The sequence below is a fragment of the Mastomys coucha genome, unplaced genomic scaffold, assembly GCF_008632895.1.
Source record: "Mastomys coucha isolate ucsf_1 unplaced genomic scaffold, UCSF_Mcou_1 pScaffold7, whole genome shotgun sequence".
Taxonomy (NCBI): Eukaryota; Metazoa; Chordata; class Mammalia; order Rodentia; family Muridae; genus Mastomys; species Mastomys coucha.
Window position 1 is genome coordinate 47,543,641 of NW_022196913.1, and position 14,149 is coordinate 47,557,789.

The 14,149-nt window shown below is 45.5% G+C and overlaps 1 protein-coding gene across 7 annotated transcripts in view; it reads left to right on the forward strand.

Annotated features, from left to right (window-relative positions):
- Phactr1 (phosphatase and actin regulator 1) overlaps positions 1-14,149 on the forward strand; it is a 469,538-nt gene that overhangs the window by 448,153 nt on the left and 7,236 nt on the right. For all 7 annotated transcript variants that reach the window (XM_031358161.1, XM_031358165.1, XM_031358160.1 and 4 more), the window contains 2 exons: positions 8,056-8,111; positions 13,152-13,213. In XM_031358161.1, the coding sequence (XP_031214021.1) occupies positions 8,056-8,111; positions 13,152-13,213 (118 nt within the window). The remainder of the gene's footprint in view (positions 1-8,055; positions 8,112-13,151; positions 13,214-14,149) is intronic.

Here is a 14,149-nt window from a genome sequence, read left to right on the forward strand (position 1 = left end):
AAGCTCTTCCTCCTCTCCCTAATGTCTGATCAAGACTGCCAAAGTGCTTTGCTCCGTTGCACAGAGAGGGACAGAGTAAGACCTAGGAAGAAACAGCAGTTTATTCAGGCTCTGTCTGTGATCAGAAAACCCGAGCAGCTCATGGGTGTGCACAGCTCTGCCCTTGAAGGAGAAGATGCCATCTTGCCTGCAGCCTGGGGAAGAGCAGGAATTAAGAGGTGGAAGGCTGGAGTCTTCTGGAGGCTGGGGGAGGAGAGTAGCTACACAAGAGCCTCTGGTCAGAGGTGTCACGTGAGAGAGACATGGGGAGAGTAAGGCCATAGGACAAGGTGGTAAAGTCAACAATGACCTCACTACAAGCTGATTCAATAGACTGGGTCTTTTCAAGGTTTCCATCCTGATGCCTTTTCACCCCAAAAAACTTGTATGCAACCCCGGGTATATTGGTATTTGCAATCAGTACACAAAGAATGTATTGGTAATCATAAGGAAATGTATTTCAAAACAATCCTTCAGCGTGCATATAATTTACCACTTATTTAAAGGGAGTCAAATTTGCATACTAATAAGATGGGTGTGCTTGTCTGTCTGATACAATAAAAACCAGAGATGTAGTGACTTGCTGTTTACATGCAAGGAGTGGTGACGGGAAAATATTGAAAGCTTTATTCTCTGCAAGGAAACACTGTTTCTATAAGGCCAGAAAGCTTCATGTGTGTTATAAAAAGACACTGCCCCTCACGGCGTGCCATAGGGCCAATTCTAAGCCAAAGTGTTTCAGGCAGTGGTTGTTAGTGTTGAGGTATGGCAAGATGCACAGACAGTTGAGGTGTGTATAGTATGTGTGTTCAGAGCTAAGGTTGCAGTGGTGATGCAGGACCACCAGGTGTGGACACTGCCAGAGACACCTTGAGGATGTTCATTACACATCTGATGGTCGTTTGTTTGTTTTTTGAGACATAGGAATTTCTCTGTGTAACCCTGGCTGGCCTGGACCAGGCTGGCCTCAAACTCAGAGATTCGCCTGCTTCTCTCTGCCTCTCTGCCCCTCTGCCCCTCTGCCCCTCTGCCCCTCTGCCCCTCTGCCCCTCTGCCCCTCTGCCCCTCTGCGCCTCTGCCCCTCTGCCCCTCTGCCTCTGCCTCTGGGATTAAAGATTCACTCCACCACCACCTGGCTACACATTTGATTTCCAATGTTTCTGATCATTGCATTTTCAGAAACCTTTTGCCGTGGCCACATTTTCAAGACCCTTGCATTCAGTTAAGATCTGCAGCTGAGCATGTTTCTCAGCACTGGGGGCTGCCGTGCATTGGAGTGGGTGACTTTGTGAGTGGGCTTACCAGTTCCTTGTGGGATATTTAACAGCAGTTTGGCCTTCTCCTACTAGATGCCAAGAGTTGCTGCCAATCATGGCAACCAGAAATAACTTTAAGGTATGTGGCCTAGGAGGCAAAATCACCCATCCTTGAGAATCAGCATGGCAGAGGGGTATGGTGGCCTCAATTCTGGCTGACCCTTTCAGGAGGCCTCAGGCAGCCGAGAGCAAGCAGGTAGTGGGAGCTAGAGGAGCTAGGTGAGGACAACTTCTATGATAGTTGCTGTTTTCTAAAGAAGAGCACATTTGTTTTTCTTACGGAAAGAACTAGGAAAGAGGGAAGGTTCAAGATATGGTCAGGGAGCAGCATCCCTTTACCTCACAAGCATTACGTGTCTGTAGTTAGGGACATAGGGCTTCACAAATGCCATAGGGAATAAATGGGAAATTGCTTATTTTAAAATGAGGGCTGGAGGGTGAGAGGTGTGGCTCAGCAAGTGAGAGCTGGCTGCTCTTACTGAGAACCTAGGTTTGGTTCCCAGTACTCACATGGTGGCTCACTAACACCTATGAACTCCAGCCCAGAGGTTCTGGTGCTCTCTTCTGGCTCCCATGACTACTCTACTGTACATGGCCCACACACTTCCAGACAAACTACTCATACTCATAGAAACATAAGTTAAATGCATAAATAATATGATTGGGACTAGAGGGGTGGCTCAGTGGTACAGTACATACTTAACCTGCACAAGGCATATATTTGGTCCCTTGCACCAAATAGATGAGTGCATGAACACACATATGTTCACAAGTGTATCTTAAATTCCAAGTGGAAGCAAAGCATCAAATTGTAAGCACAGGGCTCTTCTAGGTAGGAGGTGAGGTCGTGTGGGGTGCTCTCTGGAGCAGCTCATCTCTGTCTAGGAAGCCAGGCATGGTAGTGAATAATGCACATATGGCCCCTGGCACACAGAGATTAGATTCTAGGGGCCAGAGGATAAGGCAGGCAATGACAAGAAGCCATAGCAAGCAGCAAGTGCAGGACATAATAGAGACATCTTAGCCAGAAGGCTAGTGAACATGAGGTACTGCTTTATGTTAGGGATCATCACTAATTACACAGACAAGGAGAAAAGCAAAGGCGGCTTTCTTTCTAAGAAAGGAAATTCTGAAAAGAGCCAAGAGGGTGCTGTCTTAGTCAGCATTTCTATTTCTGGACAAACATCATGACCAAGAAGCAAGTTGGGGAGGAAAAGGTTTATTCAGCTTACACTTGCATATTGCTGTTCATCACCAAAGGAAATCATGACTGGAACTCAAGCAGATCAGGAAGCAGGAGCTGATGCAGAGGCCATGGAGGGGTGCTGCTTACTGGCTTGCTCAGCTTGCTTTCTTATAGAACCCAGGACTACCAGCCCAGAAATGGCACTACCCACAATGAGCCCTCCCATTCTTGATTACTAATTGAGAAATGCCTTACAGCTGGATCTCATGGAGGCATTTCCTCAAGGGAGTCTCCTTTCTCTGTGATAACTCTAGCTTGGGTCAAACTGACACACAACCCAGCCAATACAGGTGTTTATGCATAAGGATGGGAAGGTGAGAGTTTCAGCCAGTGGCCAGATCACGAACCTCTTACAGAACCTCATTAACTCTGTCCTATGGGTCATGTGGAAGCAGGCATAGCAGTTGAGCAGGGAATGATGCTCTCAGATTTCCTTCCTTAGGAGAACCATCACATCTGGGCTAAGGGAGATAGAATTGGTCTGGCAACAGGAAGAGAGATGGAGGGTGAAGGATTGGTGCTTGACTGGCTATTGTTTTCGTCTCCAAAACTCATGCCCAAACTGAATCTCCAAAGTCATATGCTAGAGGCATTTGGAGATGCTGCCTTTGGCAGTAATTAAGACTAGATGAGGCCATCAGAGTGGTCTTCCATGAGGATGTAAGTGGCTTTATAGGAGGAAGAAAGCCTGAAGTTAGCAATTTTCTCTGTCTGGGCACGTCATGCCCTGCACATATCCCATGACCCAACAGAGGCTGAATAGATGCTGCTGATGGAATACCTCAGGACTGTGAGCTAAGTAAACATCTATATAATTTGCCAGCTTGAGATCCTAATCCTGATGGCAGTAAACAAGGTGGCCATTGCAGGTAATGCTCAGGGAGAGTGATTCTGGGTCCTGAGTGGACGGCTCCCTGGAGATGAGATGTAAGACTTTATGGAGAGCAGTTTATCCAGAGAGAGTAGAGGTGAGGGCCCTTTAAATGTAGTAAGCAATCTGGTACAGGTAGACAATTGGAAGAAGGTAGGAACTCTGTGTGACAGGTAGGTTAGAATTTGGAGTCCCCAGCATACTGACAGAAGTTGAAGTCAGGCATGGTACACGAGACCAAAGAGTGTGTGGCAACATCAGGATGGATGAATCTGTGTCAAATAGTTGGGAGTAAATTGTGTTTTCCATGCTGACTTAGAGACCAGAGAGTTGGTGTTGACAGAGACCAGATAGAACTCAGCCCCTATGGAACCCATAGAGGAAGGAGATGGAACTCAGCACTTCTCCCTGACCCCACTATGCTATCTCCATTTGCTTAACCTCTCATTGCTTTGAGTTGGAAATGACTCACCTCTGTCCCCTAGAGATTGGTTTGTGTGCTAGAAGGTCCATGTGGCCATGTTGGGTGGCAGTGGGACCTTTAAATGTTGGAGCCTAGTGGAATGTCATTAGGACCCAGGCATAGGGACAAAAGTTCTCCTGGGACCTTAATCAGTTCCCACAAGATTAAGTTCTTTCAAAAAGAACACTTTCTGGTCTTTAAATTTCCCTAGCTTCCTGATTCTACATGTGATCTTGTCCACATATACATTCCCAGCCTTCCTAAGGAATCATGTGATCTATGCTTTCAGCCTCTAGAGCTAAGTAAACTTCTTCTCTTTTATAAAATACCCAGCCTCCGGTATTTTATTGTAGCAGCAGCACTAGGAAAAGCCGCCAGTTCCGTCCTAGGAGGGAAGACCTTGCCTCTGTTGTCTCCTTGGCTTCCTCCATATTTCTTCTTTCCGTCTGACTGAAATGTGATGGCCTTCCTCTAGTGCTGGGATGCAGGCACAGCTTCCAGGATCCAGACCTGAGAAGCAAGGCTCTCCCAAGGAGCAGCAGCTGCAAATGCTGGTGAGAAGTGTGGCCCTGATGCTCTTCTGGCAAAGAGTGCTCCTGAGCTCTGTGCTGCATAACCATCCTCTTTGAGTCAGAGCCTACAGGGTTTTATCACCTTTTCAGGGAGAAGCTGTGACTCAGAAAGCTGGTATTCCCTGGTCTTTATTATTTAAAGCGTCTTCCTGCCATCTCTTCCTGCCATTGGGGTTTTCTTGGGGGAAGTGGAAAGTTGGGTTTTGTTTTAATTTTTGGAGTCTCTTCACACCAATAGGAAAGCTTGCATTAATTTGATTATTTTTCTTACGGTCCTTTGTTGATAAAATCTTCAGACTGGAGAAAGACAAGGTAGACTTTTAAATTTCAATCCAAGACCCCAATCCAAGGAGTGGTACCACCCACAGCTAAGGTGGATCTTCCTACTTCGATTATCCTAATTAGCTAATCCCTCACAGGTGTACCCAGAGGCTAATCTAACCTAGAGAACCCTTCTCATCTCCTAGCAAATGGACAGTCAATATTCACCATTACAGTTATATACACAGCATGCGCTTCTGAGAAACAGTCTTGACAAGAGTGAGAACTGCAAGGGAGACTGTATTGTTGTAGGAACCAGGAAATAGAGTCAAAAAACTGAGAAAAAAAAAAGTGCTGTTCCCATTCCTATCCCCATCCATGTTTCTTAGTGTGTGACCCATATCTCTCGGGAGTATTGGAAAAATTCAGTCAAAAGCCAGAGGGGATTCCTCTCAAGGCCTCCACTCAAGGAAGCTGCTTCTTTCTACAGGAAAGAATTTCAAAATGAGCCTGAGTACAGTGAAGTCAGCGTGTTAAGTAGAAATTAGATGTTATATTTAAGGGCACATGTTTGTGTAAGGGGGGGTTGTCTGTGTATCTGTGAGTCTGTGTGTGTCTGTGAGTATGTGTGTGTCTGTGTGTTTTGTGTGCATCTGTCTGTGTGTGTCTATGTGTCTGTTTGTGTGCTTGTGTGTCTGTGAGTCTATGTGTCTATGTGTGTGTTTGTGTGTATATCTATAAGTCTGGGTATGTTTATGTGTATGTGTGTGTGTGTGTCTGTATATGTCTCTCTGTGTGTGTTTGTGTATGTGCATGTACAGTGAGTGTGGGGGGGTGGTAGGAAGAGAGAAAGAGAGAGCATGCGCAGAGAAGAGAGAAACACAGTGAATGAAAAGAGAGAAAAAAGAGAGGTTTCCCCAAGGGTTATATATACAATACTGTGGGTTTCCAAAAAGGATATCATTTGCAGCCAGTTAAAAGATTAAACATAGTTTAAAATTTAAGCATAGAACTGGTTTACATATTTCTCTTTAAGAACTTCCTGTCTGTTACTGAAAGTGTAAGGTGGTTTTCTGGGGTGTATTGTTCAGGTTTAGGGGTGAAAGACAAATTCTGACAAACTTAACACAAAGGTCACAAGCATTTTGGCCCTAAGTAGCCAAGGGCCATCTGTTGTTTTTACCTGTCTTCTTTGAGTAAGCCTTGAAAAACATCAAACATTATCTCTATAAGCAATCCTTTTGCTACATTTTATTTCTTTGGTGCATGTATCTGATTAGTTTTCTAGAATGGCTTACAGAACTCAGAAACACTGTACCTAAATTGACCAGTTGATAATGAAAAGAAAAATGGGATCTGGGTGCACAGCTCTCTGGAGAGATGGGTCATTTAAGGATTAGACGCTTCCTCCAGGAGTTCAGCAACTTGGAAGCTCATCAGGTCTCATTGTTCACGTTTCTGAGAGCCTTGACCCTTCAACCACATGAGATTTCCAAGGGTCCGTCCCCTCCAGAGGCTACCTAGAGGACCCACACTAGCCCATTTCTTTAGCATATAAAGTCAGATGTAATCTGAAGGGACTCATTTGGAATATCAGAAGCCCCAGGGGATTCAGGTAATCCTAGGTAGGAAAGGGGATCAGAGACGATATCTATTTCAAAGTATGTTACAGAAATGTTTTACAGAGCAAAAAGAATAATAAATGTGAAGATATTCTTACAAACTTTAGAACACTTTGGAATAGTTTCCAACGGTTTCAAGGTGCCATCAGCTTCGCAATAACAAGACTCAAATTTGAAATACTTATATGTGGAGCTCCGTGGACTTTATAGTTTCACTTTTCAACCTGGATAACAATCAGAGACACCAAACAATAATGTATTTGCCTGGGAAGAGCAGAACACTACAACGAGAGCATGCATGTTAAGTTATGAGCATTCCAGAAAATCAAGGAAGGGGAAAGATCAAAAGCAAAAGTGAGCATTGCTTGATATGCATTAAACAAATAATAAGCTCTAGCTACTATAAGAATAAATAGCAAGCCTGTCTGGTCTAACATTGAATACACAGCTGGGCAGGCATCCTTACAGACATCTGTGGTTCCTTTGTATGCAGTTGTAATTTTTGCAGTGTCCATAGAAGCTAGACTCGACTTAATTGGTTGAGGCTTGTCGCTAGGGCATGGCCAAAGCAGCTCCATCTTGATCGTTCTGACTTTTCTCACATCCCAGATCTCTCTAGATTTCATGCTGTAAACATCTTGCCGACTATAGATCTTATTTTCAGAAGTTTGGGGAGTCCAAATGTTCGCTTAAGAATGTGTGCCTTTCTACCCATTGTGTTCCAGGAGAGGACTCTGAGGAGACTAGAGTCCCTTCCACTAAACTCATCCCACACATACCTTGTCAGTACCTAGTGGGCAAAACACAGATGCTGAATAACTGCAGAGTTGGTCAGGGACTGTCAAAAGGTTGAAAAATACAAATGTCCCCTTTCCCCGTGGGCATCCACTCTGGGTGGTGTCTACCCTCTTGGGACTTTATGGAAATGTCCAAGGATGCAGTTCCCTCCTTGAAAGCCATTCCCCTTCTCTAGCAACTTCTGGCACTACTTGTCACCTGTGTCTGTCCCTGCTTCTCTGCATGGCACCACCAGAATTTCCTGCCCCCTGAAATGATGCTGCGTTCTCTATGACTTAATTATGTGCCTGGTAATAAGAGTCATTTCTGTGCCTGTTCATCTGGCATTCCATGTCTAATAAGGCTCTGGTGGAGATGGGTGGAGACAGGAAGAAGAGTAGCCATTGTTCTCTGTAGACAGACACCCTCTCTTGCATGCCCTCCAGGCCACTAGCCTCTGTGCTCTGGGTGTGCACAAAGGTAGCAAGAAGCAGGCGGTAGTCCTGAGGCCGAGAGGGAAAGGCAAGAGGCCACGCAGCCCTGCAGTCAATAGGCTACAAGGAAAGAAAGGGACTTCTGTGAAGAGGAAAGGCCTAGGCTAAGTTTCGGTCTCCTGGCCTGGGGGCACTGGAGGAACAGGGCTGGGGAGGGGCCTGCAGAGGGAGGGAGGGAGGGCAGCTTTGCGTGACCGGACGCAGGGTGCCCTTCCTGGGCCTTGAAACTGAGGCACCGAGGAGGCACCGGCAGGGAGTCAGTGTCTCAGAACGCAGAATGGACAGAGGACTCCAGCTGCTGACCCTGCCTGATGTAGCTGTTAGGGCCGTGGAGATCACTGGCCCCAGAAGGATATGACATGGTCCAAAAACTTTTCTTGGATTTTTTCCGTAGGCGGCTGAGCCAGAGACCAACTGCAGAGGAACTGGAGCAGAGGAACATTCTGAAGCGTAAGTTGGTTAAACCAAGGGTGACCAGACCCTCAGGGCAGCCTTCCTGGGTGTGTAGTGGCTCATCAGGTCTCTCCCAGGGTCCATGGAAGCTCTGAAAAACTCTCCTGCAGGAAGTCTCCTATGAGACACCAAGGATGAGCACTCTTCATAGCTGGGGACGATCTATACCACCGGCTTCCCCGATGTAGGGTAGGAACTTCCCAGGCTGAAGCCAGAGCCCACCCTGAGCTAAGAGAAAAGCTATGAATCAAACTGAGGCTGACTTATACCAGAAAAGGGTGACTTATAAGAAGAACTGGAGTCACCTTTAGGACCCAAACTGGCTTTAAAACAGTGACTTGGCTTTGATGTCTAGTGTAAGAGGACTTTAAAAATAAGGACCGGAAACCAAGGGGCTGCTGTTGGTGAAACCCCTCAGTCTCCTACGCACCAGCTTCACAGTGGGAGAAAGCATTACTGAGCGAACGTTCATCTGGTCCTCCTAAGACTGGCTTGGCCAGTGGCATGCTTACATGATGCTCTCATTCAGGGAAAGCTGGCTGTGCAGAGGCTGTGGACAGGGGGAAAGCGGGTCCCTTATTCAGCTCAGGACACTGAGCATTCTTGAGTTTGTCCAGAGAATCTACTTGGTACTAAAACAATTTTAAAATACAAAGTAATGAAAGAAACCGGCCTTCCACGGACCCCCAATATGCCTCAGTTTAGCCACAGATGTTCAACTTTCATCAGTCAAAACCACACCCTCCGTACCCTTGCTGCTGTCCTTAGCCAATTTTCTTGTCACAACCAATAAATGATATGTTTGGTCATATCATTTCTGGGGCCGTTTCCTAGTTCCCCAAAAACCATTCTAATTTCTCTCCAGAAGAAAATTAGATATTAGAAAGTATCTTACAAATGTGTGTGTGCGCTCGCATGTGTGCGTGCACAAGTAGTGTGTGTGTGTGTGTGTGCATGCCTGTGTGTGTACACGAACATGCATGCAGTCACGTTAGTCGTTGTTCTAGGTGACTGGATAAAATAACACTTAGATGATTTTGTTTCTGATTGTGCTTTCTACCCCTCCTCCCGATGGTCTTGTGACCTGGCTGGCATTCAGTGATTTGCTGAGGGAGGATGTTTGCATTTTGCCTGGGAACAGTTAACAGTTTTCCGAGGTTTGGAGCGATCCTTACAAAACAGAGAGGTGTCTGGGGTTCTGTTGTGTGTCAGTTTTCTTCTCTTGTATTAATTTATTTGATTGATAGGGAGGATGTATACCCATAGCACTCATGGGCAGAGGGCGGAGGGGTGGGAGGAATCAGAAGATAACTTACAGGAGTAATTCTCTCCCTCCAACCAAGTGACTCCAGGGGATCAAAGGTGGGTTGTCAGGTTTAGTGGCAAGCACCTTTACCCACTGAATCGTTTCACTAGCCCTAATTTATTTTAAAACCTGTGAGTGCCCTTCAAAGTTTCTAAGTTTGCCAGAGTGTGGTGCCACATACCCAAAATCCCAGCAGTCGAAGACTGTGGAAAGCTGGCAGACTGAGTTCTAGTCAGCCTAGGCTATATAGCTAGACCCTGTCTCAAAGCAAACGTTTCTAAAGGTATTTTTTGCTATACAATAAATAGCATACAACTTTGTCAGAGATTGCTACGGTTGACAAAGTCCTGGTCTTTGGACTGTTTCCTTTTTGCCCCATGCAGACATAGTTTCTATTGTTGATGACAAGAGAAAAAGAGGGAAGGGAAATCTGACTCCTCAAATCAGGGATCAGGTAATCCTGTTTCCTCCACACCTCCGCAATGCTGAGGGCTGCCTCCACCCCTCCCAGCTGTCGCTAGCTCTGACCCCTGAGCCCTGAGCCTAGGCTGCTCACCTCTGGCCCTGGCTCCGGTTTCTACAAATAGTTAACCTCCTCAGCAGGGAGGCTTAGGGAGAGAGGATTCCCCCATCTCACACCCGGCTCCCCACCTCTAGTCACAGATCCCAAAAGATCAAAGCCAGCCTGGCACTGTTTGCTTGTTAGTTTGATGCTTTTGTTATATCGTAGATTCCTTGATTCTAACAGCACAGAGAGACTAACAGGGGAATTTGTGTGATTGTTACCGTGTTTTATCAAATTTCTCTGCCTTTCCCGGTATCAAATAGCTACAAATTCAGGCACTGCTTAACCAAATTAAAACAGACTGACCATCTCTCCATTTCAAAACCTTTTAGAGATGTACCTGTTTTCCCTGCATGCCGGTCCTTTATCTTTCTAGATTTGTTTTCTGGGTTTATTATTTACTCTACTTGAGTCGGGGTTTGTTGGTCTTGTTCCTATTTTGGAGAGAGTTGTTTTGTTTTTGTCTTCTTGGTTCTAGTTTTGGTTTTCTGTCTATCTCCTGTAGTCCAGGCTTGGCCTTAAACTTGGTATACATCCAAGGATGATTTTGAACCCCCATCCCCTGCTTTCTACCTCCCAGGTTCTGGAGTTGCATATGTCACCACACCCTGCACCTACTTAATTGTTATATAAGAAATGTCAAGAGGTATTTGCAAATATTCCCCTAATAATCAGTTCTACAACTTATCTTCTGGGCTTTGAACTGGAAGACAAGCTGGACAGAGGCCGGGCTTGGTCTGCAGCCCCACCCTTCCCAGCCTCCTAAGCAAGCTCTCTCTTTGTTCAGTAGCCAATGGGGCCCCATGTGCATCTGAGCACATAATGAATTATGGGAGTGGGCACCATGACGATGACATCACTGGACTTTCCTGGCCTTTTTTCTCAGTTGCCTAGTGGGATTACCTTGGTATCCTCTGCCTGAGAATTCATGACACTAGGTTTGTAAATGACTCTGAGTTAATGGTATGGACACCATAGGTGATAGTTTATGACCCGCCCTTCTGAGGGTCTAAGAACCTACTTAAGAGATGAAGGTTCCTGCTCTGTGTCATCTTTGGCACAGAACACCCACCCCCATGGCTGGGAAGGGGCCTGTAGATCAGGAGTGAGGTCAGACCCTGTAATGAGAAGGAAGACCAGCCTGAAACAACTGGTGACAGCAGGAAAAACCAAAGGTCTGAACTATTTGACTGGTGAGCCGTGTCACGGTTGGCAGGTGGCTTCACTCCCTGGCACTTTCATGACTTCATTTGGAAACCCAGAATGGTAGCCTATGTGGTCTCTAAGTTTCAATAATGGTGCCCATGCTTCCTCTAGGACAGACTACAAGGCTACCTTTCTTCTATCCTTCCTTTCCACCCAACCCCACCTCCCCATATAACTGCCTGTAGTCTGCCTCCAAATTAAGTCTCCGATAGATTGATTCATGCTAAGATGTTAATGGCTGGCTAGTTTCCCAGATTTTAACACAGAGTGATTTACATTTTTTTTTTTTTTTTAGATGTCAGTCTTTGGATTTCCCTTCTTCTGGGTCTTGCTATCTGCTTCCCAATTTATCTGTGATAGGTTATTCCATACTAAGATAGTAATGGCTAATAGAGGTTTTTAGCTGAGAGAAATGTGTTCGTGTCTTTTTAAGGAAACTCTGGGAAGAAAATAGGGTGGTTAAATCCAGAGGAAGGGACATTAGTGGTAGGTACAGGCACTGTGGGGGGTGGGGAGGCTCTCATGGGTGGGGGGGCTCTCATGGCCCATTCCACAGGAAGACTAGGTACTTCCTGTGGCTGTCCATACAAGGTCCCGATGCCTACAGGCAAGTGGGGACACAAGATCATATACCCTGGGGGTTCACTCATGGCCCTTAGTCCTATTCTGAATTGCCAACATTTGTTGGCAGAAAAGCCATGGCCACCTTGTTTACAGCTGGCTATAACTGTCCGTTGTTGACTTCTTAGGGTGGCAAGAGGGGAATATGGGACTATCGACAGTAATTTGATACTCAATTTACTCAATTTCTATGCACTAAGATGTTTTTCTTTGAAAGACCACGCTATCCTGAGACCTTTAGAAGCTGCAACAGGATTCCAACAAAACAATGAAGTTGCAGAAACATTACTTGACAGCCATGATTACAAAATGGGAATGCAGGAATCCCAGGCAAGCTTAATGGACATTGTGCTTAAATCAACCCATAGTTTACCTTTGCTGATACTCTCCTAAGCCCCCATGGGTAAGGAGCTCATGGCCTCTGTGACACTAGCTGGTGGTATTTTTCAAATCAGATGGTACCATTTGATGACTCTGTCTCCACAGAGACCAAGGAACCCTTCCAAGGCCCACAAGGTAAATGGTGGTCTGCTTATCATCACTCGGTTAGCTCAGACAGAGAAAAGGCCCAAGGTTTCTGCCCTTCTTCCTACTCTCTTCCCTGGACCCTTACTACAAGCTCTTTAAACTCAGGCAGGCCAGTTGCCCATATATTAATCTGCGAACATTTGGTCTCTGAAGTGTGCTCCTAAGACACCGCTTCCAAGTCCAAATACAGGCAAGTACAGACCACACTCTGGCCTCACACATGTTCTGTGGACTTCTTGGAAGATTTAAAGAATTAATGGAATCAAGGCTTGTGCAAGGTAAAGAGTTCTGAAGTCAGGACAAGCAGCTTTCAGGTTGCTCCTGCCTCTGCCCTGTGTCATTCCCGCAGCAAGCAGGTCTAGGCATGCCTTCTCTCCTGCGCTACAGGGCTCCAGACTCTAGGGCCACACACAACGAGCCGTTTCAGCCTCTTAGAAGCTCTAAAGGGCAGGCACCAAGTCTACACCTTTTTCAAGGAAGGTGTCCTTGATCCTCCCCCAAATGTCTGTCACTGCCAATAGCATTCTCACACTTCTCAAGCATACCTCCTTGGCTTATAGTCATCATATTGCTCATCCCAGCATCCCTGCCTGGGACCCAAGCCCCTGGAGACATAAAGAGAACAATAGTGTTAAAAAAAAAAAAAGTCACTCCACTCAGTCCTTACCAACCTAAAAGGATGCAGGAAAATGGAGCCAGGACCCTTCAAGTATAAGGATAACTGCTGGATGGGATCTGAGAGCTTTGACCAGAGCCTGGGTGTGGGCTATTTCATGCACTACAGTCAGAGGCATCTTCCATTTATTTTCAGCTCGGAATGAACAAGAAGAGCAGGAGGAGAAGCGGGAAATCAAGAGGAGGCTGACTCGAAAGGTAAGCTGGCCCCCCTTCCCCAAAGCTGCTCGCCATACCTTGGCTTCTAGTAGCCTTAAGGACTCTGAAGGCCCTTGACCACAGCTCTCAGACTCTCTCACACCTTTCTTGGGGATAATGGTCAACTCACCTATAACTCAGTCTCAGGGTATCCAACTCTTTAGGCATCAGTTGGCACCAGGAACACATAATATACAGACACATCTGCAGACAATACACCCATATGTATATATAAGTAAAAAAAAAAAAATCTTAAAAAATAGATTTGTGTATTTTAACTCCACCATACCATTGGAAACTCATTATAAAAATTAGTAGTTCAACTAAATATAAGATTAAAAATAAATAAATAATCTTAAAAAATAGATTTGTATATTTTAACTCTACCACACCATTGGAAGCTCATTATAAAAATTAGTAGTTCAACCAAATATAAGATTGAAAAGGAATAGTGTGGCACATACATGCCTTTAGTCCCAACACTTAGGAGGCAGAAGCAGGCAGGTTTCTGTGAGTTCCAGGCCAGCCAAAGTGAGTTCTAGGTCAATGAGAGCTACATAGTGCAACCCTGTCTCAAGAAAGAAGAAATAGAAAGAAAGAGAGAGAGGAGAGAAAGAGAGAGAGAGGAGAGAAAGACAGACAGACAGACAGACAGACAGAAGAGAGAGAGAGAGAGAGATTTAGTAGTACAATATGGACATGATGACTCATGCCTATGATCTCAGCACTCAGGCTGAGATTACCTCAGGTTTAGGGCCAGCCTGAGCTACACATAATGAGCTGTAGACTATTTTGTCCCCCAAAATGTTTAAAATGGTAGCTTAAATACAATACTGTCTTTGCTATGGTTTAAGGACACTGTGACTTTCCCCATCACCCCAGTACTGCCTGTTGAAATTGGAAAACTATTTGACTTTCTTCTGCTAAATTCAATTG